The sequence below is a fragment of the Drosophila erecta genome, unplaced genomic scaffold (genome assembly GCF_003286155.1).
Source record: "Drosophila erecta strain 14021-0224.00,06,07 unplaced genomic scaffold, DereRS2 tig00000055-arrow-pilon, whole genome shotgun sequence".
Classification (NCBI taxonomy): Eukaryota; Metazoa; Arthropoda; class Insecta; order Diptera; family Drosophilidae; genus Drosophila; species Drosophila erecta.
In genome coordinates, this window is record NW_020825200.1 from 10,837,091 (window position 1) to 10,855,582 (window position 18,492).

The window sequence follows — 18,492 nt, forward strand, 5'->3', positions numbered from 1 at the left end:
CAACCTATACATAATTGTACCTAGTCAGCGAAAACTGAATCAGGTTCATCACAATAAATGAACTTAAACTTAAATGCTCGCTGCCGACCTTTAACTGTATTATTAAATAATACTATTCATCCTTATTTAATTTACAGATATCCTGAGATCAGTACGGAAAATCTCTGTTTTTCACTTTTCCTTTCCGAATTCTAAAATATTACACTTCCCATTCTCTATTCCCTAGCAATTCAACTTCATTGATAGTGCTTATTTAGTTATTATCGTATTAATTGCTCCACCAAACGAACCCCGAACAGACTTTACTATATGATTCAATCCTCTGGCGGACTTTGGCCGTGCTCGACGCGGACTAAACAAAAGCCGAATGATATAGTAAGTATTGCATTGTATTGTACGCAAGTACGTTCCCAAGCTAATAATGAAGAACAGAGCAAAGTGTAGAAATCTACAAAACGTCACGGCTTTATCAAGTGCCACTGGTGACCAGCGATCGCATGAACTTCGGTCTAAGCTGGTTCCGGGGATTGAAAAAGTGGCAAATACCCAATGACTGGAGAAGTGCGAAATAACAATTTACATAAGGGCTCGATAAGTTTAAATATTGACCACATCTACAATCTGCACGCCCTCGTACACCAAGCAAACGATAAGATTACGATTTATGATCGTTCGCGCCATATGACAGCTATAGGAAATCGTAAATAAGACGCATGGAAGCTCATCACTCCTGGGACTACAAAATCAAGGCAGTCGCTTGATTTCCTTGTTTCACCTAATCGTACTCCACATTGTTGGATTATTTACTGGCATCATACCACTAAGCTGGTCGAAATGTGGGCGCTCCTATATGATACGACTTATCATGCAATGCCCATTTATTTGTAGCTCGACGACTCCTAAACAAGAAGATTGTCTATGCAAGCAAAGTCCAAATTGCATGGGTTTCTTGATAGGTCTTTTCGTGGGTGATTTCGTCCAGTTCTGGTGGCAATAAATCTTCGTAGCGCCCGCATCTCAATAACTGATAACCCTGGATAATGCGCGTGCCTCGATGCGATTAGACTTGATCTTTGGCAATATCTCCGGAATCTCATCGAAAGTGGTTTATTCCGCTGTTTTGATGATACGCTATTTTTCACTATTTGTCGGATTTTCAATACGTTTAAGTGAATCACTCAATTTTGAACTCTTTCATGGCGCTTTTTATGAATAAGTATGAAGCTAACGTGTTGTGTTTGACGTAAGCTTTGCGAAAGTGAATAACGAAAGTAAAGCCATAATCAAATTTAGGAAATTACCACCTCAATTAGTTTAATGGGTTGTGCCGGGTTTTTTTGGATTAAGTTTTCTAACAGCCCGCCTAAACTTTTTTCTTTTAGAGAAGTAGTTCTGTAACTTTCAGATGATCAGTCTTATACTCCCGTGGGTAGAGGGAAATTGGAAGATCCACCTGAATACTCACCAGAAAATGACCTCCCCTTAAGACGCATCGCGGTACCAGACTTGAAAATCGTCCGATGAATGCTAAACAAATTTCTCACACACCTGAAATTTTGCTCAACCGGATCGTAGGCCATAATGGCAACGGTTCAGCAAGATACAGGCGCGAATGAAATATGCCGCCAAAGGACTCGTGTTCAGCAAGGACAAATGAATCACCAAGTAGGTATCACTAGCACTGAAACAGCGAGTGCCACTGGAACCGGGACCGCAACTTTTCCTGGCCACGCTCGGATTCGAACTGATGGCCAGAAGTCAGCGCCAGTCTGTAGGTAGCCACTTGTGATCAACCCGGACCCGGGCGACCCATCTAACTATGTGAAAGCGCATTAGAACTGGAGAATCAACTCGGCGCGGAACAAAAGGAAGCGCTGACAATGCCGGCTGCCTGGTTGGCTGAGTGCCTCGGTTGGGGTTGGCTGGCTGGCACTGGCACTGGCACTGGGACTGTTGGACAGACGGACGGAACGGAACGGACCGGCTGACTGGCTGAATGGGTGGGTGGGTCACTAGCACCACTTGCAACAGCGGCGCATGCTTTCTAAACGACACCATTATCTAGTCGCTGTTGTTGTTGTTGTGGGACGCACCTTACTAATACGTACTAATACAAATAGCCAAGTGGAAGCGAAGCGACAGCTGACACCATCGGCGAACGCGCCTTTTTAACGAGCGACCAGCTCGACCCCACCTAGTATCACCCGACCCGGAGTGACTACATAGAGCCCAGATGGAATTGGAATTGGCAGCGGAGTCGGAGATGCCACTGCCCCGAGGTCCTCATGACGTGTGCCCGCCCAGAAACTGGGCTCGGATCCTGGCATATATCCTGCCATTTATACGCACCTCTATATAAATGGGTTAATAACTTGGCAAATGCATTTCCTAATTAAATTTGGGTCCCTCGAGCAGGTTGAGTTAAAAAAAGTAATTGAATAACCCACTTTTAAAAGTAGAAATCCCACCTCTCAGCCATGTGCTAAATATATAGCTTTGTATTTAGTAAAGAATTATTTAACTAGGATGTGAGAAACTTTTTTAGATATAAAACACCCTTGCTTGTTATTTGCACCCAATTAAAAAAGTATATTGTAGTTAGCATTGGCATTTCAATCAATTTCAATCCAAACGGTGTAAGATATCTGCTCTGAAAATTAAAAAAAATATATATCATTCTCCTTAAAAGGTTTATAACACTTCGAGCTCAAAATCTAAAACATTGTTAAACTATAAACTACAGACAAGAAGTTTATTACTCCAAGGAAATTTAAGTATTTATTTGAAAATATGCATATGAAAACTCAATACCAGCTATTATAGTAATAGATTAATTTAATGTAATAGAAGAGTATAAGCCTTAATCAACAAAGTCTCACAGGATAGTACGCAATAGGAACTCCTTGTCCCTTGTTATGTATCCACGACTCTTTGCGCTGTAACACACCTTGTTCCAAAGCCAATCCCTAAAACCCGATGTACATGGAAGAAGTCCTTCCGCACCCACTCCCCTTTCCATCGGCGAGCCATTTTTCGCGCCCCACATGTTGCCCTTTTCTAACCACATTATGTCCTTTGATGGCACACAGGACTTCAAGGTGCGATGAATGGCTACGGGGATGATCCGCGGTCGTTAAAAGGGCGCGTCTCCCATTAAGACCTCGAAACTCGCATAACTAAATGTCAGCCAAAGTGGGATTGGCTTGAGACACGTAGATATAGTCCAGACATTTCGACTAAGAAGTCTATTATCCCTAATTAAAAAAAAGTAGACTCTTTGATTTTCCTCAAGATGTATTTTGATATTTAAATATGTATATTATAACAATATTATTGTACAAATAAAATATTATTTTAAACTCACGAGTTAAACTAAAAACCCATAATAAAGACAGTATGTGTACAAACATATCGGAACACTGGGCGTGCTCAAGTCGCCGACCATTGGTCAGTCGAAGACTCCTATATACAGATGGCATTACATAACAAAACGATCCAAAACGGCGGGGCCAACCCATCCGCAGCCGCATCCGCCTTTTGTCTTGCCATACATTAAAATCTAGGTGAGGGTGTGTTGGCCGTTGAACAAAATTTAGTATCAATGAGCATGCCGGCCTGCCATTTGGATTGTATGGTTAATTTAAATGCAACTGTTTAATTAAATTCAGCTCCACCCGCAACGATTTGTTTGCACATAATTAAGTCAACTAATTGGATGCCAGTTTTAGTATCAATTAGTTTCAAGTCGTGACTTTATGCCTAATATATTGATTTAACATCTTAAGCTACGCCAAAACAGGTGGTTCCTCTGATTCTTTTGATTCTGGTTTGATTTGCGGCTGTCCCAGCGACATAGGTAAACGATCGCCCCACCGACTTACTTTTGCACAGGAATAGGCAGACCTGCAAAGAAAATACAATTACTTAAGAGGAGTTCAAAAGGCATTAGTGGTTTTACTTACTTTCCATGCTTGGACTTCGTGAAGATGACCTCTTGGAGATTTCCCTTCTCTGTGCAAAGGCGACAGATGGCATGCTTTGACCTAACCAAGGTAGGACGCACAATGCGCGGCCAGGAGCTCGAGCTATCGGATTGTGAACCCTTTTTCAGGATGGCATAGCTGTAGAGGGAGGTGTGGCGGTCCGCCAAGGAGTCGCTACCCAAACGCAGAGGAACGTAGGAGATGGGAAAATTGCAGGGCGTTCGATCGGCCAGATCGCGAAGTCGTGGACAGATCGTGTCATGCGGACACTTAAAGTATATATAAGTCAGATTATCACCTCTACATCTCGAATACGTTGAAACTTACCGGTGCCACAGTGTGACCTTCTTGTTCCTGTTCCAACAAAAATTGCCTAGCCTCGTTGACTAGCTCGCTGCCGCGCCGCGTTCCCTCCTCCACAATGACCATGTAGCCATCGCACTTCCGCCACAGATTCCGCAGAACATCCTCCCGTTGCTCTTTGTTCTCCAACTCAAAAAGCGTATGGGAAATAATGACCAGATCATAATTGGTTTCGATGGCGGGAAGGAACTGTCGATAAAATACATTTCGCAGGGATATTTGCTTGTTCTCATGGCCATCGCGCAAAATGAGTTCAGATATCTCATTCATCTCCCTGGACCTGTCCACGTTGTAGTACTCGAAAATGTGTTCGCGCCACAGTTCGCTGGCCACCCACATGCCAGTTCCAATGCCGGATCCGAAATCAAAGTAGCTTCGCGGCCGAAACAGTTCATCCCGCTGCGCCAGCTCCGTGAGGATGCGCTTCAACACGGCATACTCCTGGGCACCACGAGCTATTGCGTACACAAGAGACTCATATACGCCATAATCGATTCGCTTCCAGGCGTAGATACGCTGGCCCAGCCTCTTGTTGATCTCCAGATCCCGCTTGCGCCTCCAGCGTTCAGCCTCGTCTTCGTCGAGTGTAGCTAGGCGATCCAGAGGCATCTTCGCGTTGACCTCTTCGATAATGATCCGTTTCTTATTCTCAATCTCATCCTGCGTGGGCGGCGGATGGCGGGATTTAATATAGGCGTTGAGCTGCTGGCCATCATGGAGTAGTTTTTTGATGGGATGATCCCCCGCTATGCGCTTTAGAGTGTCATTCAAATGTTTTGGCAGCTCCACATGATTGGGCCTCACTACACCGGGATGTTTCCTGGGTTTCAGGGTGGCATGTTCCAGGGCAGAGATCACAGCTGGCTCCAAATCCACGGCAATCTTGCTGGTGAATCGGTGCAGTCGTGGCACTAGATTTCTCGTTGTGAAATTCAGTGAAAAATTCATATTAAATTCTAATTAGTCTATTAATATGTAACCGAGAAATCAAAACAAATGAAAGCCACACGAGTTTACCGGCGATTTTCCAGTGCTGTAAAAGTTCCAAGCCAATCAGCTGACGGTGCTGCCAGACGTTGTGCTTTAGCACAGTTGCGGTTATATAAATAGCATATTTTTCCAGCTTATATTAACATTTACTACAATTCTTATAATACTTATGTTTTATTAGGCTACACGTAAATTTAAAATTATTTAACGTACAGCATACATATAAATTAAAAATCTTAATTTGCAAAATGTCAAGAAAACGAATCCGGATTAAACGAAATGGGTGCTATAACCTTCCCCTCCACTGTGTCCTTGCATCTTTTTGAAAATCCGAAAACAAAACTTGGCATCAGCACAATGTTGTAACTAAAAAATTTAAAAAATAATGGAAGAATACGAAGCACAAGTGAGCAAAGGTGATACCATAAGGTCCCAACTATTTTTATGAAAATATTTGCATCAAACAGTTGCTCGTTGTGGAGCAGGCATTGGAAAATGCCGCGGATGAGGCGCAACGACAGGATCTTTTGGCCCTTAAAAACAATCTGCAGGAGCTATTGGCCCTCACGCGGGACACGGAAGATGGTGCACCAACCGATGAATTACCTCAGCAAGGTGACGACCTGGACGACGAGCTGCAGCGGCTAAGAAGCGAACTTAATGATCTAGAGGCGGCAGGCTCCTCACAAACCGCGTTGGATGAAGAACGGCAGTTGGCTGATTTGCGAACCAAGTACACTGCCATGGTGGGCGAGAAGTGCTCCGCTCCACACGAGCACAGTTGGGGCACGTGCTACCACAATGCCCTCATCTGCGGAGTGGACGACGAGGTGGTTATGAGCAGCGAAGGCGTCTTGGATGCTCGACTAAGGGTTCTCTTTACAAATCCCACGCATCGAGAAATGCTGCCCTGCTCCTATTACCTCGAAGGCGAGTGCCGCTTTGATGAAACCAAGTGCCGATTTTCCCATGGCGCCCTTGTCACCGGTAGCTCTATTAGAAAATATAATCCACCAGATTTCCACAAACTCTGCCGCAGTCGTCCCGTTTTTGCCCTTCTACCGGATCGATTGTGGCATCGAGGTCGTGTCCTTTGTGTAAATTTCGTAGAGCAGGTATGCCGCGTGCGTTTGGATGGGCAGGATCACAAGGAGCGGGAACGTGACTTCAAGTTCGAAGAACTGTATCCACTGACCACCGACCAGGAAGAGGATGACGAGCTCTCCAGCGAAGAGAGCAACTCCAGCATGAACAACGAAAGCAGTGACGAGGCGGAGTCCGATATGGATGATCTGGAAGAAGCTAGAAGAGCCCGCATGGTTGAGTTGAGTTTATTTACCTTTAAACCGACGGAACGGCTGGGCGCCTGGGAAGAGTTTACACGGGTAAGTTGAACAGATTACGATTCAGGAACTTGGATCCCTCTAAATACAATCCCACACAGGGCATCGGCTCCAAGCTTATGGAGAAAATGGGTTACATCCATGGTACCGGTCTCGGTTCAGATGGAAGGGGAATTGTTACCCCGGTAAGCGCCCAGATACTTCCCCAGGGTCGATCTCTAGATGCTTGCATGGAGCTACGTGAGGCTGCCAACGGGGACAAGGATTATTTTAGCGTGGAACGAAAGCTAAAGCGTGCCCAGCGTCGCCAGCGAAAAGCGGATGAGAAGGCATACGTCCGTGAGTCGCAACGTGTGGATGTCTTTACATTTTTAAACGACAGTGTTTTGGCGCCTGGAGAAAGCAGCCAGCAAGGCGAGCAGGTGGCCAAGAAGGTTAAGACCAACGAGCTGCAGCAGCACTCAACCAAAACTCTTAACGTGGAAACAGTGCGAATTGCTGATGAAATCCGCCGAAAGCAAAGGGATATGGCCAAGGTGAAACAGTCCCTGGACCGCAATTCTGGAGATGCACAGCTTCAGAAGCGACTACAAGTGCAGATGCAAAGCCACAAACAGGAACTGGCCACGCTGCAGGCACAAGAACGCAGTTTAAGCAAGGAACAGCAGACCCGTAAGAGCAAGAATAAAATGTTTGAGTTTTAAAAATAGATGTTTTAAACAATTAAATGTGGGTAACGTGGGTGTAGAGTATCCAAAAAAATTGTTTTGTACATAATTTTAAATTCCAATATTTATTATTCTAGACACATAAAATATGTTAAAATTATTGTTTACGAAAATCCTATTTATCTACGCACAATTAAATACTACCGAGGGATCCCGCCGTAATTATGGCCGTCATGTACTGCTCAAGTAGCGCCTGCGCCAAATGAGCCCCGTGCTCCACCGCCAGCGAATATGCGGTGTCTCCGTCCTCATTGGTGGTACTAAGATCCAGATCCTTGGCCAGAAGCTCGTTGCAAGTATGAGGATGATTGCCCGCTGCTGCGTACATAAGCGCCGTGCTCCCAACGATGTCCATGTGGCCCGAGTCCGCGCCGTGTTCCAGCAAGAAGCGGACGATTTCGTTATGCCCACCGGCGGCAGCTAGTAGTAGAGGGCTAATCAGATCTGGGGCCATTTCGTTCACATTGGCACCAGCCGCGACTAGAAGCTGCACGGAAACCAGTTGCCCGTAGGAAGCTGCCCAATGGAGGGCCGTGAAGCCATGTTCATCCTTGTAATCAATGTCCTGCTGACGCGCTCTTTCAGCTGCTACCTGCTCCTCCGTAATCTCGCCTTGGCCAGCGCGCTCGTGAAAGGAAAGCGAAACTTCAACGGGGCAAAAGGTGGCCTCCGTGTTGCCGCGCTGCAAGTTGGTCAACACGGTGGACTGGGGGCGGTACGGCAGGAAGGCGCTCTTCCGCTTGGCGTCCAGCACCAGCATGGAGGTGGGTGCCGACCGCACGCCCTCATCTTCATCGGAATTCGCGTTATTTTGGAGTGTGTTAGCTGGTGCCACCATTTGTTTTGATTTTGTTCACCTTTTATACCCTCTACTTGAAGGCTAACGAGGGTATAGTAGCACAAGCTAAATTAAGTTGAAGATAATAGAATGCCTTCTGCATATAAAAGTTATCAATATTAAAATAACAATTATTTTTTCCTAAAATGTCTCTTTTATTTAACCAATAAAAAAAGATTTATTTTACTACTACATTTACTAGTATACCAGGGCATCACATAACCGGTGCACTAATCATCTAGTTGCTATAGTTTTTTCTGTGACGCGGTAAAGACAAATTGTAAACGGCATTAATTTGCAGCTCCAGCACGGTCACACTCGATTGGTTTGTTTTTATTTTCTCGTTTCAAAGCTTAATTTGCGTTTAATTATGTAAATATATTTACCCGATTTGTTAGCGCTGTGTTTGTGTGTTTCATAACAGGTCTTGCGACGCGGCGCAGTTGATTTTTTGGCCAATACTTTCCTGCACCTGTTGCGCCTCGCCAATTTGTTTTCAGTGCAAACCTGCGTTTGGCTTTTTTATGCCCTTTCGTTGTACGTTTCCACTGCCCCAAATTAATTGCGTCGAAACATCACCAAGATGGGCAACACGAGTTCCAAGGGCGAGTCGGACGCCAGTGAGCCACCCCTGGACGGGGGAAAGCCGCACAAGCAGCATCAGCAGCACAAGTCCAGCGATGCATCCCACAACGGAGTCTCTGACGTGGGCGGCAGCCACAATAGCCTGAAGGTGACGCAGGCGCAGGGCTCGATGACCAGGTCGGCATCTGGGGCGGATGTCACCGAGAAGTACCTCACCCAGCTGGTGCCAGTGGAGAAGCTGGCCGAGATCCTCAGGGAGCAGACGTCGTCCAAACTGGGCATTAATGGCATTGTGGCAGATGTCTTTGTGGTGAGTAATTAACTGATAACACCGAGTTCACAAATAAAAAAACAACACCTCTTTCGTTAGTCACAAGTATTTCCGCAGTACGCCGACCTGGGACACCGGCTGTTCAACCTGATGCACTCCAACTCCAAAGCCACAACAAAGCATCTTGGCGCTGTAGCTTTTCGGCAGCAGTGCGAACGCTTTTTAGGCATCATGGATGACGCAAAGACGCTGGAGTGTTACATCAAGATGTACGCCCAGGAAGAGAATCCGGACCAAATCGACAAGACGGGAGTGACGCGATTGCTCCACATCTGCTACACCATTGCCATGCAGCACTCGGGCAACGCTGTGCTGTGCCCGGCCATCAACCGCACGTTCGGTTCGGTGACCAAGTCCATTTTCCTGTGCCACGACAGTATGAGTTTGGGTTATGTTTGCCGCTGGTTTGAGCAGAACCTGATGCGGTTGGTGCTCCTCGTGCACAAGTATTGTGTGCACACTTTGTCAACCGCTTATCGTGGTCTAGAGCAGCAGAACCAGTCCTGCGGCATTGAGTTGCAGACTCCCGTGCTTGAGCAACGCAATCCCTTCACAGATGCCACCGACCACAGTGGTGGTGGCGGAAGGGACGAGGACTCCCTGATGCCGCTCTCGCAAGCCTGGCTGCTTGCTGGAGCTCTGCCGCCACTCTACTCCAAGCCACAAACTGTAACTCCGCCGGCAACCAAGGGAAACAACAACGTCAGCGCCTCCACAGCGGTACAGATTTTCAAGGATAAACTGTCGATGATGCCGTCACACTGGACACTGCTGTACAACTCCAATGAGCACGGCGTGGGCGCCAACCGCTTTCTGCACCACGTCCTCGGCTACCGAGGTCCAACACTGGTTCTGCTGCACACCAAGGATGGACAAACATATTGCGTGGCCTCACCCAGTGAGTGGAAGGAAACGCATCTGTTCGTGGGCGGCGAGGGCAGCTGTGTTATCCAGCTTCTGCCCAAGTGGGTAGCGAAATGGTGGAGATTTACAATCCTTATTAATGGAATTTTTTAAAGGTTTGTGATACTGGAAAAAAAGCCCAACATTCTTTACCTTAACACCAGCATACGCGGCTATCCGAAGGGATTACGTGCCGGCGCTGATCCGCGAAAACCCATTATAGCAGTCGATGAGCATTTCGAGAATATGGACTGCAAGGGACTGGCGGCTGGACTTATGTCCATAGAGGTAAAAAAAAAACACGCACCCTTAGCAGACCCGCTTTCTTTCCAACACATTTGATGAAGAAAGTAACCGAAAAGTAAACGGGTTCCATTTTATACATCATTTGAAAAACCCACTAATAGAAAAAGTGAATCATTCAAACCAAAGTAAGCTACGCAGTCAACATCTCGAATATTTTCTGTACTTTAATCGCATTCATGTACAATAAGCCTTACTCAACAGGGTATATGTTATATATGTGTATATGCATATATGGTATATAGTGTAAAATTCATAGACGTATATCGTTATAAACGGCATAATCTCCAGTCTAAGCTGTTAAAAACAGCACACTTATGGCTCCAAATGGCCAGGTGTGCTCTAGCGATGTATTTAAACTAAGTCTACGATTCTCCTTACCCAACAACAGTCAACCAACAACAAGAACTACACGTTGCTCCCCATCTTCTATTCGATCTTATCCGCAGGTGTGGGGCTGCGGCGACAAAACATCACGCGAAGTGCAATTGGACATCAAGAAGTGGCAGATCAAGGAGGCCGAGCGACAGCGGACAGTGAAGCTGACAGCCGCCGACTGGATGGACCATCCGGATCGATATCTCCTCGAGCTGGGCGGCAGGCAAAACTACAACAATTAATCGCGGCTGCTGCGCGTATATGTATTCTAAAAGCAATGGGCATGCCATGCCCGTTTTGAGGGGCGTGCAACGTCGAAATTTACTGGGATTTGCTATAGTTATGCACTCGCAGCACGAGAAGTAATCACTGGACTGAATTTGTTTTTAATTGATGTTGATTGATATTCGGTTTACTTGTTTTCTTTCTATTATCAGTGTTTAGTATTCGATTTGATTTATGTTCGTAACGTGAATTCCGTGAATGCCTTTAAATGTACTTCGGTCTACCGTGTATCCATGTATATGTCAGACATTGTCTACGTTTTTGTCAGTTTTTTCCTTTAGGTTTTCTGTTTTGTTCTTTATCCTTGTTCAAATGTAAAAAGCAAGTATTATGAAAAGACATAGGATTCGAAGTGCTTAAACAAATATTTCAATAAATGTTACAAATAAAATGAATCACTATTCTCTACTTGCTAGCGTGGAATGCAGAACTCATCATCATTTTATCTCATATCATCAAACTAGATGAATCTAAATCATAGTATAAAACCATTTTATCCTAGAAACTCGTAATAAAATTAGGGGATTAATGAGCAACAAAATGTTAATTTCTCATCACATATACAACGTGTGTCAACAAAGAATACATAAACAAAAGTTTTGGTACCAAAAAATGGAATGATATGCAATGTTAGTACACAGATGGGTGCAGTAGCATGTAAATAATAAAAATAGTAAAAGATAAAAACATAAAAGGCGGTTTCGATAAATTTTCCAATATTATATTATTGATGTGTATATTAGTTTTACAATAAGAACTTCTATTTAAATACAAGTTACGCCCTTTTCTGACCGGCGGCAGTCACAAAATTCACAATCGGTTCAGGCATATTTTTAATTAACTACTTCGCCACACAAAAGTTGGAGACCTAACTATGCGGGGCCACCTAGCAGGGATGTATTGAGTAAAAATATCGTTTCGGGAAGGTTTGTTTACACAATCAGCACATAAAAAGTACTTACAAAATATCTGACCCCTATTTAATGATTCTTTGGGCTAAGGGATGTGTGGATTTGCTTGTGCGCGCTATCGGGAAAAGCGATTACAGTGATGGCGATCTAAAATAAGTTGCTTTCGCGATGAAAACTAAGGCCACAATTCAAATGCCCCATTAAATGGGCCGTTAGAAAGTGTTCGTTTCATGAGTATTCTATGCCTCGCACAAATCAAGATATGGGGAAAACAATAAATATAAGCATAGCATATAATTGATGAAGGTTTTAAGGTCAGCGCGTCTAGGTGATGTACTCTCGATCGCGGCGCCGCCGCGTCGTGGAGGCAATAAAGACCACGGGTTGCACACCAGCACCGTCATCTTCAACGTCTCCATCCTCTTCGTCCACGTCTAAGTCACCGTCTTCAGCGTCATTATCCCCGCCCGTTGAGTTTGACCACTCGGACGCCGACTGGTTGCTGCCAGTGGCACTAAACTTGAGGCTGCTTGACATGCCAAACGAAACGGATAGCGAGGCGCTGAGTGACGAGGCATTCAACTGCTGGCTCACGTCCACACCATCCTCGTCCTCGAAAGCGTCGTCAATGTGCGGGTGCTGATGGTGCTGGTAGTGATATTGTTGGTAGCGGTGTCACCTGCCTGCGCCCGCACCCAACAGTAGGGCATAATCGTCGTTGGACTCGGGAATTGGCGCTGCTGCTGAGGCGGCTCCGGGGGGCAGGCGCAGGAAACTGCCACCGCCGCCAGCACCCGCACCCGAACCCGGATCCCTTTCACGCTCGCGAAGATGAAGTGTATCGCGTTGACGGGTCGGCGGCTGAGAGCCCGCCGCTCCCGGCAAGTGTAGTTGTTGTTGTTGGTAGTTGCTATTGCTACTGTTCCCATCGTCGGCAACGCCTGCTAAAGGAAATCGAGATTGGGAGTGAGTAGGTTGACTTTCGGGCAGTGTGTTCAGCTTGCCATCATACACAGGCACGATCAGGCGACTGGATGTTGCACCATACATGTTACCTGATTGCGACGAGTTGCCTGGCAGCTGCTGATCTTGCCGCTTGCTGATCAGATACTCGGACTCACTGCTGGAGCGACGAGGGCTGCGTGCCAGCGGCTGGTATGTGCTGCGTCCTTGGAAGCGACGACTCAGTGAACTGCCCACAACGCCCAGATGCTCGGTGACATCCTCCTGCATGTCGGATATGTCCATCATGGAGAGAAAAGCGCGACACCAGCTATGGTTCGGATTGTTCCAGTACTGCGGCGAGTTGATGTGGAAAGGGTGGTGCGGGAAGCTGTAGATGTGAGCCACGGCTGCTATAAACATTTCAATGCAGATAAGGAAGTTCTGGTGGGCGATAACAAAAATATACATTTTTTAAATGGTTGGAAACTTTCACTTTTGTATTGCCGATTTTGACAGGGAGAAAAATAGCTTTAAAAGTCTTTTAAACCGATTCTAGGATCCGGTTTGTATCAGTAATTTGTTTTCAGTTTAAATATTTTTAAAAAACATAATTTGGTATTTTACTTATGCATATACATTATTGGTCAGTTTTTATCAGCTTTTAAATAAACCACTCACCTGAAGCTGGGAAGCCAGGTTGGTGTCCCCCACATCCGATCCAAAGATGTCCTTAATAATGTTATAATATACGAGAACGTTGAGTAGCACTCCTTGGCTGCGGTGAAGTATAATATTCTTAGCCACTCTTACAAGCTTTAATTGAGTACTTACAAAAATGAGAAGAACACGACAGCTTTGATGCACAGAAATTTAGGAATAGGCTTCATTGGTTTCAGGTCCTCCTTGTTTGCACGGTAAAATAGCACCAGACAGTACATGGCCACGAACTGGGAGATGTTGTTGACCACCACAATGTAAGGGAAGGCCACGTTGCCCGCGAACTCGCCCTCGCCGTAGACGCCGCATAGCTCGCAGATGCTGCGAAATTCCAATTAGAGTTGGGTGTAATGCGTAAAGGACATCCCGACACTCACACAGAGATAAAGGTGGTGATAGGGCGCACCACCGTGTACTGGAGGATCCCGTGCTTGCAGTTGTGGATGAATTCACGACCCATCACCCACGGCCGCATGCAGCAGAGCGGAAAGAAGTGCGGCACCTGCGGCTTGTACTCCATTGTGGCCTCCAGGTCCATGCCGAGATTCAAGTAGTTGAGCAGGTACACCATGAAGTTGTAGATCACGTACGCCTCGTAGCACTCGCGCAGTGAGTCCACGTAGATGGAGTGCTTGGGAAAGAAAAGGCCGATCCACTGCAGGTGAATAGAGTATTAGATTTCTTGTGGTCTCCAATTCCGATTTCGATGCTGACATCTGTGCCCCACTTACCGCGTTTAAGGCGTAGATAGGCACCATCCACAATATGCGGATTATGTGTTTCTGCAGTATGGGCTTGGTAAAATGAATGACGTGTTGGATGATATGCCAAATGGATACGGGCACTGCGGACAGCACAAACAGTCCGCCGATGAGAATGAGCTGATCATTGCGCTGGAAGCCATCCTTTACGGAGTTCACAATGAGCAGCGGCACCACAATGATAGCGAAGATGACATAGGTGACAATGAGCAGCGGGCGTATCCAGATGCGCCACTCCTCGAAGAAGCGTCTTACGTCCAAGCTGCACATCTTGTCCTCTGAGGCGCTGCTTCGGAATGCTCCTTGAAATGTGTTCACCGGAGTACCTAGTATCAGGGTCTCTTTGATTCGTTGACGTCGACGCCGCCGCCCCGATTCTGTTTTCACTTGGCTTTACGCTTTCCTCCGCTCTGATCCGCTCTTCTCCGCCAGAAATTCTCTCACAGAAGATTACAGGACTCGGCGGTGGCACCCACGCTGGAGGCGCATTTTCAGAGATCTTCTGCTAGCAGAGCACTGGTTTCAAATCCACTGGTTTTGGTCCTATTGGTAATAATATCGCGGCTTTCTTGCCCTTCTTTTGTGAGGAATCCAATCTGTGGGTCGGGTGCCTACGTCTAATTGGTGTGACCAGCCTAAGTGAAATCCAAAATAACGAAAACTTACCAGATGAGCTCTAAGTTTTATAAATATTTTTTTTAATTTTACGGCTTCTTTGATTTGTTTTCTTTTTCAACGTTTAAAAGCTATCAGTAAATAAAATTTATCTACATTAAAAAACGAATGTCAAAAATTATTTTAATTTCCTTTGTCGCTGCCGAAAAAAATCAAATTTTTCCCTAGAGATAAGAAAGGGAAATTTCAAGGGTTGCAGAGTAAAATCAAAAATATACATATATTTTTGAGAAAGTTAAATCAAAACCGAAAATGAAAACATTTTTTTAAATATTGATTAATTTATAAAATGGCTTATTTACATTAGCTTTATAAAAAAGAAACAGTTCACGTAATATTACATGCATTTTATTCCTTTATTTCTTTAAAATATCAATTATGTACAATTAAGATAAGTTTGAATAATTTCTCTTGAAATGGGATAAAAGGATTTACATTTGTTTTGCTCAATAAGGAAGCTTGAAAGGGGTTATTGATTCAACAAACAAATATTCTTAGATTATTTGTTTTATTTGGATTTATGATGTCAGAATGTTCTCTTAACATTTATACGTTGATAATCTTAAGTGTTCCGTGTACGTCCAAGGCTGTCTTTTGGTTTACAGTACGGCGGAATCGCTCTTACACTATTTGCCTTGCCCCTGGTAGTCATTTTCATATACAGAATATCGGATTATGTTAAAAGTAATTAAATATTATTTGTAATATAAAAAACAGAAGTAGCCAATGCAGGCTAATTGTTGTGATGATGCAGAAAGAGAATAGCGTCGATATGACTGCCGGTGAGCATGAATCGCTTGTTGAAGTCGTATATTTGGTCTCGCAGAGCCTTCTTGAAGCTAAGTGTCACCACGCCGGGTACACTGTGATACAGACTAGCCAAATCGCGAAGCGTTCCATAAATGTGACCCATCTTGAGCCACCACTCAATGGGCGACTCATCCAGCTGGACGACCACCTCGTTGCGATATCGCTTAAGATCGGATTCCACACTGCTGTCCGCATCCCTTTTCGGAGGACTAGGTATCTCGTTACTGTCAAACAGCAGCTTCAGACCTACGGAAAGTTCTATTTACACCAAGGTTCAAATCTATTATTTTAGGTAGGTGTACTTACCCAACTTCTTTGGTGCACTGCCGTCAACTACTCTTGGTTCTGACTTAATAGCCACTGAGCTGGAGGTGGCTGCCACTTCGTTGGATTCCCCGTCTCCCACTAAACCAAAGTTCATGTTATACTTATGGGTCAGCATACGAACCGTTCGCTCAAGGTTGTCAATAGTGGTCAGGCGGTGGAAGCGCGGGTCCAACAGTGCAGCAGCGGTTAGATTGTCATTGGATATAACGTGGGCCTGGAGGACACTAGAAATGGTGCGTTTCACATTCATCATCAAGGGATCGTCCTGCTCGGCAATGCCCAACTTCTTGCTAAGAATCTTTGCGGTGATTGGCGAAAGCATGCTGCACAAGGGGATGTCTTCGCCACGCAGTGTGTCCAAAGCAATCTAAAAAGAGTTGACCCAATCAGAAGTGCTTAAAAGTTTCAGTTCTCTTGATGGCTTACCACCAGAGCACTTAATGCCTCCGTAACCGTCTTGGCTGATATCACCAGGTGATCCATGTCCTCGGACCACGAGATGGACTCGGCAAAGAACTTCAATGTTTCGTACAGTGTCCAGGGGAAGTGCTCGTTGTACGTGGGCATTGGCACCTCAGACACCTTGGATGCAATCTCCGATGAATGTCGCTGCATAAGTTCTTTCACCTGCTCCATTAACGTGGCCACCTCTTCGAGCTCAAAAACACGACGCAAACATTTGTCAATTACCGAAACGTAGCACAGCGCAATGGGGATATCTGCAAAGGAAACATTTTTATTAAAAGGCCGTCTTAAAAGTTACAGTATTTCTTTTGTTTCTAATAGCTTTCTGAAGTTAAGTAATTCTGCCGTACGGATGCACTTACTTTTCTCTCGCAGATAGGTGTGCAGAAGGTCCTCTTCCTCATCGTAGTTTATGATGGCCAGTGTGCAGTTGGCCAAGTAGAAGTCGGTCAGCAGATCGTCAAAGACGATGTAATCGTTGTACTCCACGGTGGCGTACAGCATACCGCGAACTGACTGTGTTTCCTCGTCCAGATAGTGATGGAAAATGCTGAGGAAGCGCCGCTGCTCAACATTCACCCACATCTCAAAAGCAAGGGAGAATGGCTTCTCGGAGGTGAAATCGCGCGTGATTTCACCAATTTCCAGAAATTTTGAAGCGTGCATCTCGTTGATCAGCGCGTCGATTTTGTGTGGCTCGGGCATGGGTGCCGAATTGCCTAGGAGCTGTCGCAGAAATTCGCTAAAACCAACGTCGTACAGAGAGTCCACATTGCGCAAATCCTTAATCACTATGTCCGTAAGGGCTTCGCCCAGATTGGCGATGTTCGCCGCGGCGGTATAGCCGCCTTCCTCGTGCTTAATGGATCGCCCGTGGATCAGTGTACTTGAGGGAGTGGCCACTTTACGCTTTCGTCCGTACTTTGGTTCCACAACCAGGCGCTCCTCCTCCTCTACCAGATTTTCGGCCTCGTCGTAGGTGAACGGCACCATGGTCTCGTACAGCATGGTTTGCGAGGAGGCGTCCTCCTCCGCCTGCATGGCTGCAGTTGCCACGGCTGCTTCGTCCAATTCCTCGTCGGAGGCGTTGTCGTGGTTCCGGTTATTGATGAACTCCAGCTTGACCCGCCGCGAGGAGACATTTCGCTTGGACAGCGGTGGGTGGGTCACATTGCGCGGCGTCTTACGCGGCGGTACATGGATGTCGTGCTCCTGGCACAGTTCTTTGAACAGTTCCTTGTGTCGGTGCTGGAGATGCGCCCGCAAATTGGTGGTGTTGCCGTGGTTGGTCAGCACCTTGTGACACTTGATGCAGACGACGTTCTGCTTGGTGATCACCTCGTTGTTGTCGTTCGAGGGGAATCCAAAGTAGCGCCAGTAGACGCTCTTCATTTTCGGCGAGTACAGTTTGGAAAAATTTAGCTGTGACACATCCTCGTACTTGAGCTCGCCAATGGCCACCGGCGACGCGGGTACCTCTTCGCCCATCTTGTCTTCTGTAGGAGATTGGGATCGGGACCTGGTTATTTGTTTTGATTTAGATTCGACAACGATTGCTGGGCCCAATGCGGGAATTAGCGCGCAATTTCTCGATTATAGATAGACGGTTCAATAGTCAATAGTTTTTTATCTGTATCAGAGGTACAGTTTAGAGTTGCCACGCGACACACCGTCAATCGATAAGGCAATAAAACGTTGCTAAATGCACGAAATGCACTCTCAATTATCTAATATTATTTCTACAGACTGCTAAAATATGAGCGTCACCGCTTTATATTTTTAATACGTCTGACTCTCGTGAAAAATGCGATTTGTTGAGTATTCTCGCTAACACTGATTGCATCACCAATC

The 18,492-nt window shown here is 45.7% G+C and overlaps 6 protein-coding genes across 10 annotated transcripts; 2 read left to right on the plus strand and 4 right to left on the minus strand.

Annotated features, from left to right (window-relative positions):
* Window positions 1-3,279: 3,279 nt before the first annotated feature.
* Window positions 3,280-5,413, minus strand: LOC6541343 (methyltransferase-like protein 17, mitochondrial). Its single transcript, XM_001969340.3, has 3 exons — window positions 4,311-5,413; window positions 3,963-4,252; window positions 3,280-3,903 (listed from the first exon to the last, which is right to left on the minus strand). The coding sequence occupies exons 1-3, from the start codon at window positions 5,292-5,294 to the stop codon at window positions 3,786-3,788; spliced, it is 1,392 nt and encodes a 463-aa protein (XP_001969376.1). The 5' UTR covers window positions 5,295-5,413; the 3' UTR covers window positions 3,280-3,785.
* A 24-nt stretch (window positions 5,414-5,437) lies between these two features.
* On the plus strand, window positions 5,438-7,398 carry LOC6541394 (zinc finger CCCH-type with G patch domain-containing protein). Its single transcript, XM_001969341.3, has 3 exons — window positions 5,438-5,742; window positions 5,804-6,721; window positions 6,781-7,398. Exons 1-3 carry the CDS (start codon window positions 5,722-5,724, stop codon window positions 7,381-7,383), a joined length of 1,542 nt encoding a protein of 513 aa, XP_001969377.1. The 5' UTR covers window positions 5,438-5,721; the 3' UTR covers window positions 7,384-7,398.
* Window positions 7,399-7,469: 71 nt separating this feature from the next.
* LOC6541812 (DNA-binding protein RFXANK) lies at window positions 7,470-8,420 on the minus strand. The gene has a single exon (XM_001969342.3). It carries the CDS (start codon window positions 8,243-8,245, stop codon window positions 7,541-7,543), a length of 705 nt encoding a protein of 234 aa, XP_001969378.1. The 5' UTR covers window positions 8,246-8,420; the 3' UTR covers window positions 7,470-7,540.
* Window positions 8,421-8,504: 84 nt separating this feature from the next.
* Window positions 8,505-11,425, plus strand: LOC6542385. 2 transcript variants are annotated; one of them, XM_015158919.2, is made up of 5 exons: window positions 8,505-8,570; window positions 8,644-9,140; window positions 9,201-10,126; window positions 10,181-10,352; window positions 10,817-11,425. In XM_015158919.2, the coding sequence occupies exons 2-5, from the start codon at window positions 8,829-8,831 to the stop codon at window positions 10,985-10,987; spliced, it is 1,581 nt and encodes a 526-aa protein (XP_015014405.1). In that variant the 5' UTR covers window positions 8,505-8,570; window positions 8,644-8,828; the 3' UTR covers window positions 10,988-11,425. The 2 variants fall into 2 exon arrangements, with proteins under 2 accessions (XP_015014405.1, XP_015014404.1); XM_015158918.2 differs by having other exon boundaries at window positions 8,517-8,570; window positions 8,670-9,140.
* Window positions 11,426-11,735: 310 nt separating this feature from the next.
* On the minus strand, window positions 11,736-15,198 carry LOC6541633 (transmembrane protein 184C). 4 transcript variants are annotated; one of them, XM_026978479.1, is made up of 6 exons: window positions 14,335-15,198; window positions 13,981-14,258; window positions 13,718-13,924; window positions 13,565-13,661; window positions 12,997-13,327; window positions 11,736-12,882 (listed from the first exon to the last, which is right to left on the minus strand). In XM_026978479.1, exons 1-6 carry the CDS (start codon window positions 14,632-14,634, stop codon window positions 12,617-12,619), a joined length of 1,479 nt encoding a protein of 492 aa, XP_026834280.1. In that variant the 5' UTR covers window positions 14,635-15,198; the 3' UTR covers window positions 11,736-12,616. The 4 variants fall into 4 exon arrangements, with proteins under 4 accessions (XP_026834280.1, XP_026834282.1, XP_026834281.1 ...); XM_026978481.1 differs by having other exon boundaries at window positions 13,063-13,327; window positions 14,335-15,043; XM_026978480.1 differs by having other exon boundaries at window positions 11,736-12,885; window positions 13,063-13,327; window positions 14,335-15,043.
* Window positions 15,199-15,530: 332 nt separating this feature from the next.
* LOC6541808 lies at window positions 15,531-18,479 on the minus strand. The gene is made up of 4 exons (XM_001969346.3): window positions 17,004-18,479; window positions 16,603-16,895; window positions 16,156-16,543; window positions 15,531-16,095 (listed from the first exon to the last, which is right to left on the minus strand). Exons 1-4 carry the CDS (start codon window positions 18,127-18,129, stop codon window positions 15,773-15,775), a joined length of 2,130 nt encoding a protein of 709 aa, XP_001969382.1. The 5' UTR covers window positions 18,130-18,479; the 3' UTR covers window positions 15,531-15,772.
* Between the last annotated feature and the right edge of the window lie 13 nt (window positions 18,480-18,492).

What these genes read in the sequence shown, in the direction of transcription:
- LOC6541808 (XM_001969346.3), bottom strand. Translation starts at nt 18,129, where the DNA reads ATGGGCGAAGAGGTACCCGCGTCGCCGGTGGCCATTGGCGAGCTCAAG. An exon ending in CACCTATCTGCGAGAGAAAA is followed by an intron (nt 16,896 to 17,003) that starts GTAAGTGCATCC and finishes TTTCCTTTGCAG; the next exon opens with ATATCCCCATTGCGCTGTGC. An exon ending in AGGCATTAAGTGCTCTGGTG is followed by an intron (nt 16,544 to 16,602) that starts GTAAGCCATCAA and finishes AACTCTTTTTAG; the next exon opens with ATTGCTTTGGACACACTGCG.
- LOC6542385 (XM_015158919.2), top strand. Translation starts at nt 8,829, where the DNA reads ATGGGCAACACGAGTTCCAAGGGCGAGTCGGACGCCAGTGAGCCACCC. An exon ending in GTTATCCAGCTTCTGCCCAA is followed by an intron (nt 10,127 to 10,180) that starts GTGGGTAGCGAA and finishes AATTTTTTAAAG; the next exon opens with GTTTGTGATACTGGAAAAAA. An exon ending in CTGGACTTATGTCCATAGAG is followed by an intron (nt 10,353 to 10,816) that starts GTAAAAAAAAAA and finishes TCTTATCCGCAG; the next exon opens with GTGTGGGGCTGCGGCGACAA.
- LOC6541812 (XM_001969342.3), bottom strand. Translation starts at nt 8,245, where the DNA reads ATGGTGGCACCAGCTAACACACTCCAAAATAACGCGAATTCCGATGAA.
- LOC6541343 (XM_001969340.3), bottom strand. Translation starts at nt 5,294, where the DNA reads ATGAATTTTTCACTGAATTTCACAACGAGAAATCTAGTGCCACGACTG. An exon ending in AAGGTCACACTGTGGCACCG is followed by an intron (nt 4,253 to 4,310) that starts GTAAGTTTCAAC and finishes ATATACTTTAAG; the next exon opens with TGTCCGCATGACACGATCTG. An exon ending in ACGAAGTCCAAGCATGGAAA is followed by an intron (nt 3,904 to 3,962) that starts GTAAGTAAAACC and finishes TTTTCTTTGCAG; the next exon opens with GTCTGCCTATTCCTGTGCAA.
- LOC6541633 (XM_026978478.1), bottom strand. Translation starts at nt 14,634, where the DNA reads ATGTGCAGCTTGGACGTAAGACGCTTCTTCGAGGAGTGGCGCATCTGG. An exon ending in CTATCTACGCCTTAAACGCG is followed by an intron (nt 14,259 to 14,334) that starts GTAAGTGGGGCA and finishes ATTCACCTGCAG; the next exon opens with TGGATCGGCCTTTTCTTTCC. An exon ending in GTCGTGTTCTTCTCATTTTT is followed by an intron (nt 13,662 to 13,717) that starts GTAAGTACTCAA and finishes ACTTCACCGCAG; the next exon opens with CCAAGGAGTGCTACTCAACG.
- LOC6541394 (XM_001969341.3), top strand. Translation starts at nt 5,722, where the DNA reads ATGGAAGAATACGAAGCACAA. An exon ending in TGGAAGAATACGAAGCACAA is followed by an intron (nt 5,743 to 5,803) that starts GTGAGCAAAGGT and finishes TGCATCAAACAG; the next exon opens with TTGCTCGTTGTGGAGCAGGC. An exon ending in CCTGGGAAGAGTTTACACGG is followed by an intron (nt 6,722 to 6,780) that starts GTAAGTTGAACA and finishes AATCCCACACAG; the next exon opens with GGCATCGGCTCCAAGCTTAT.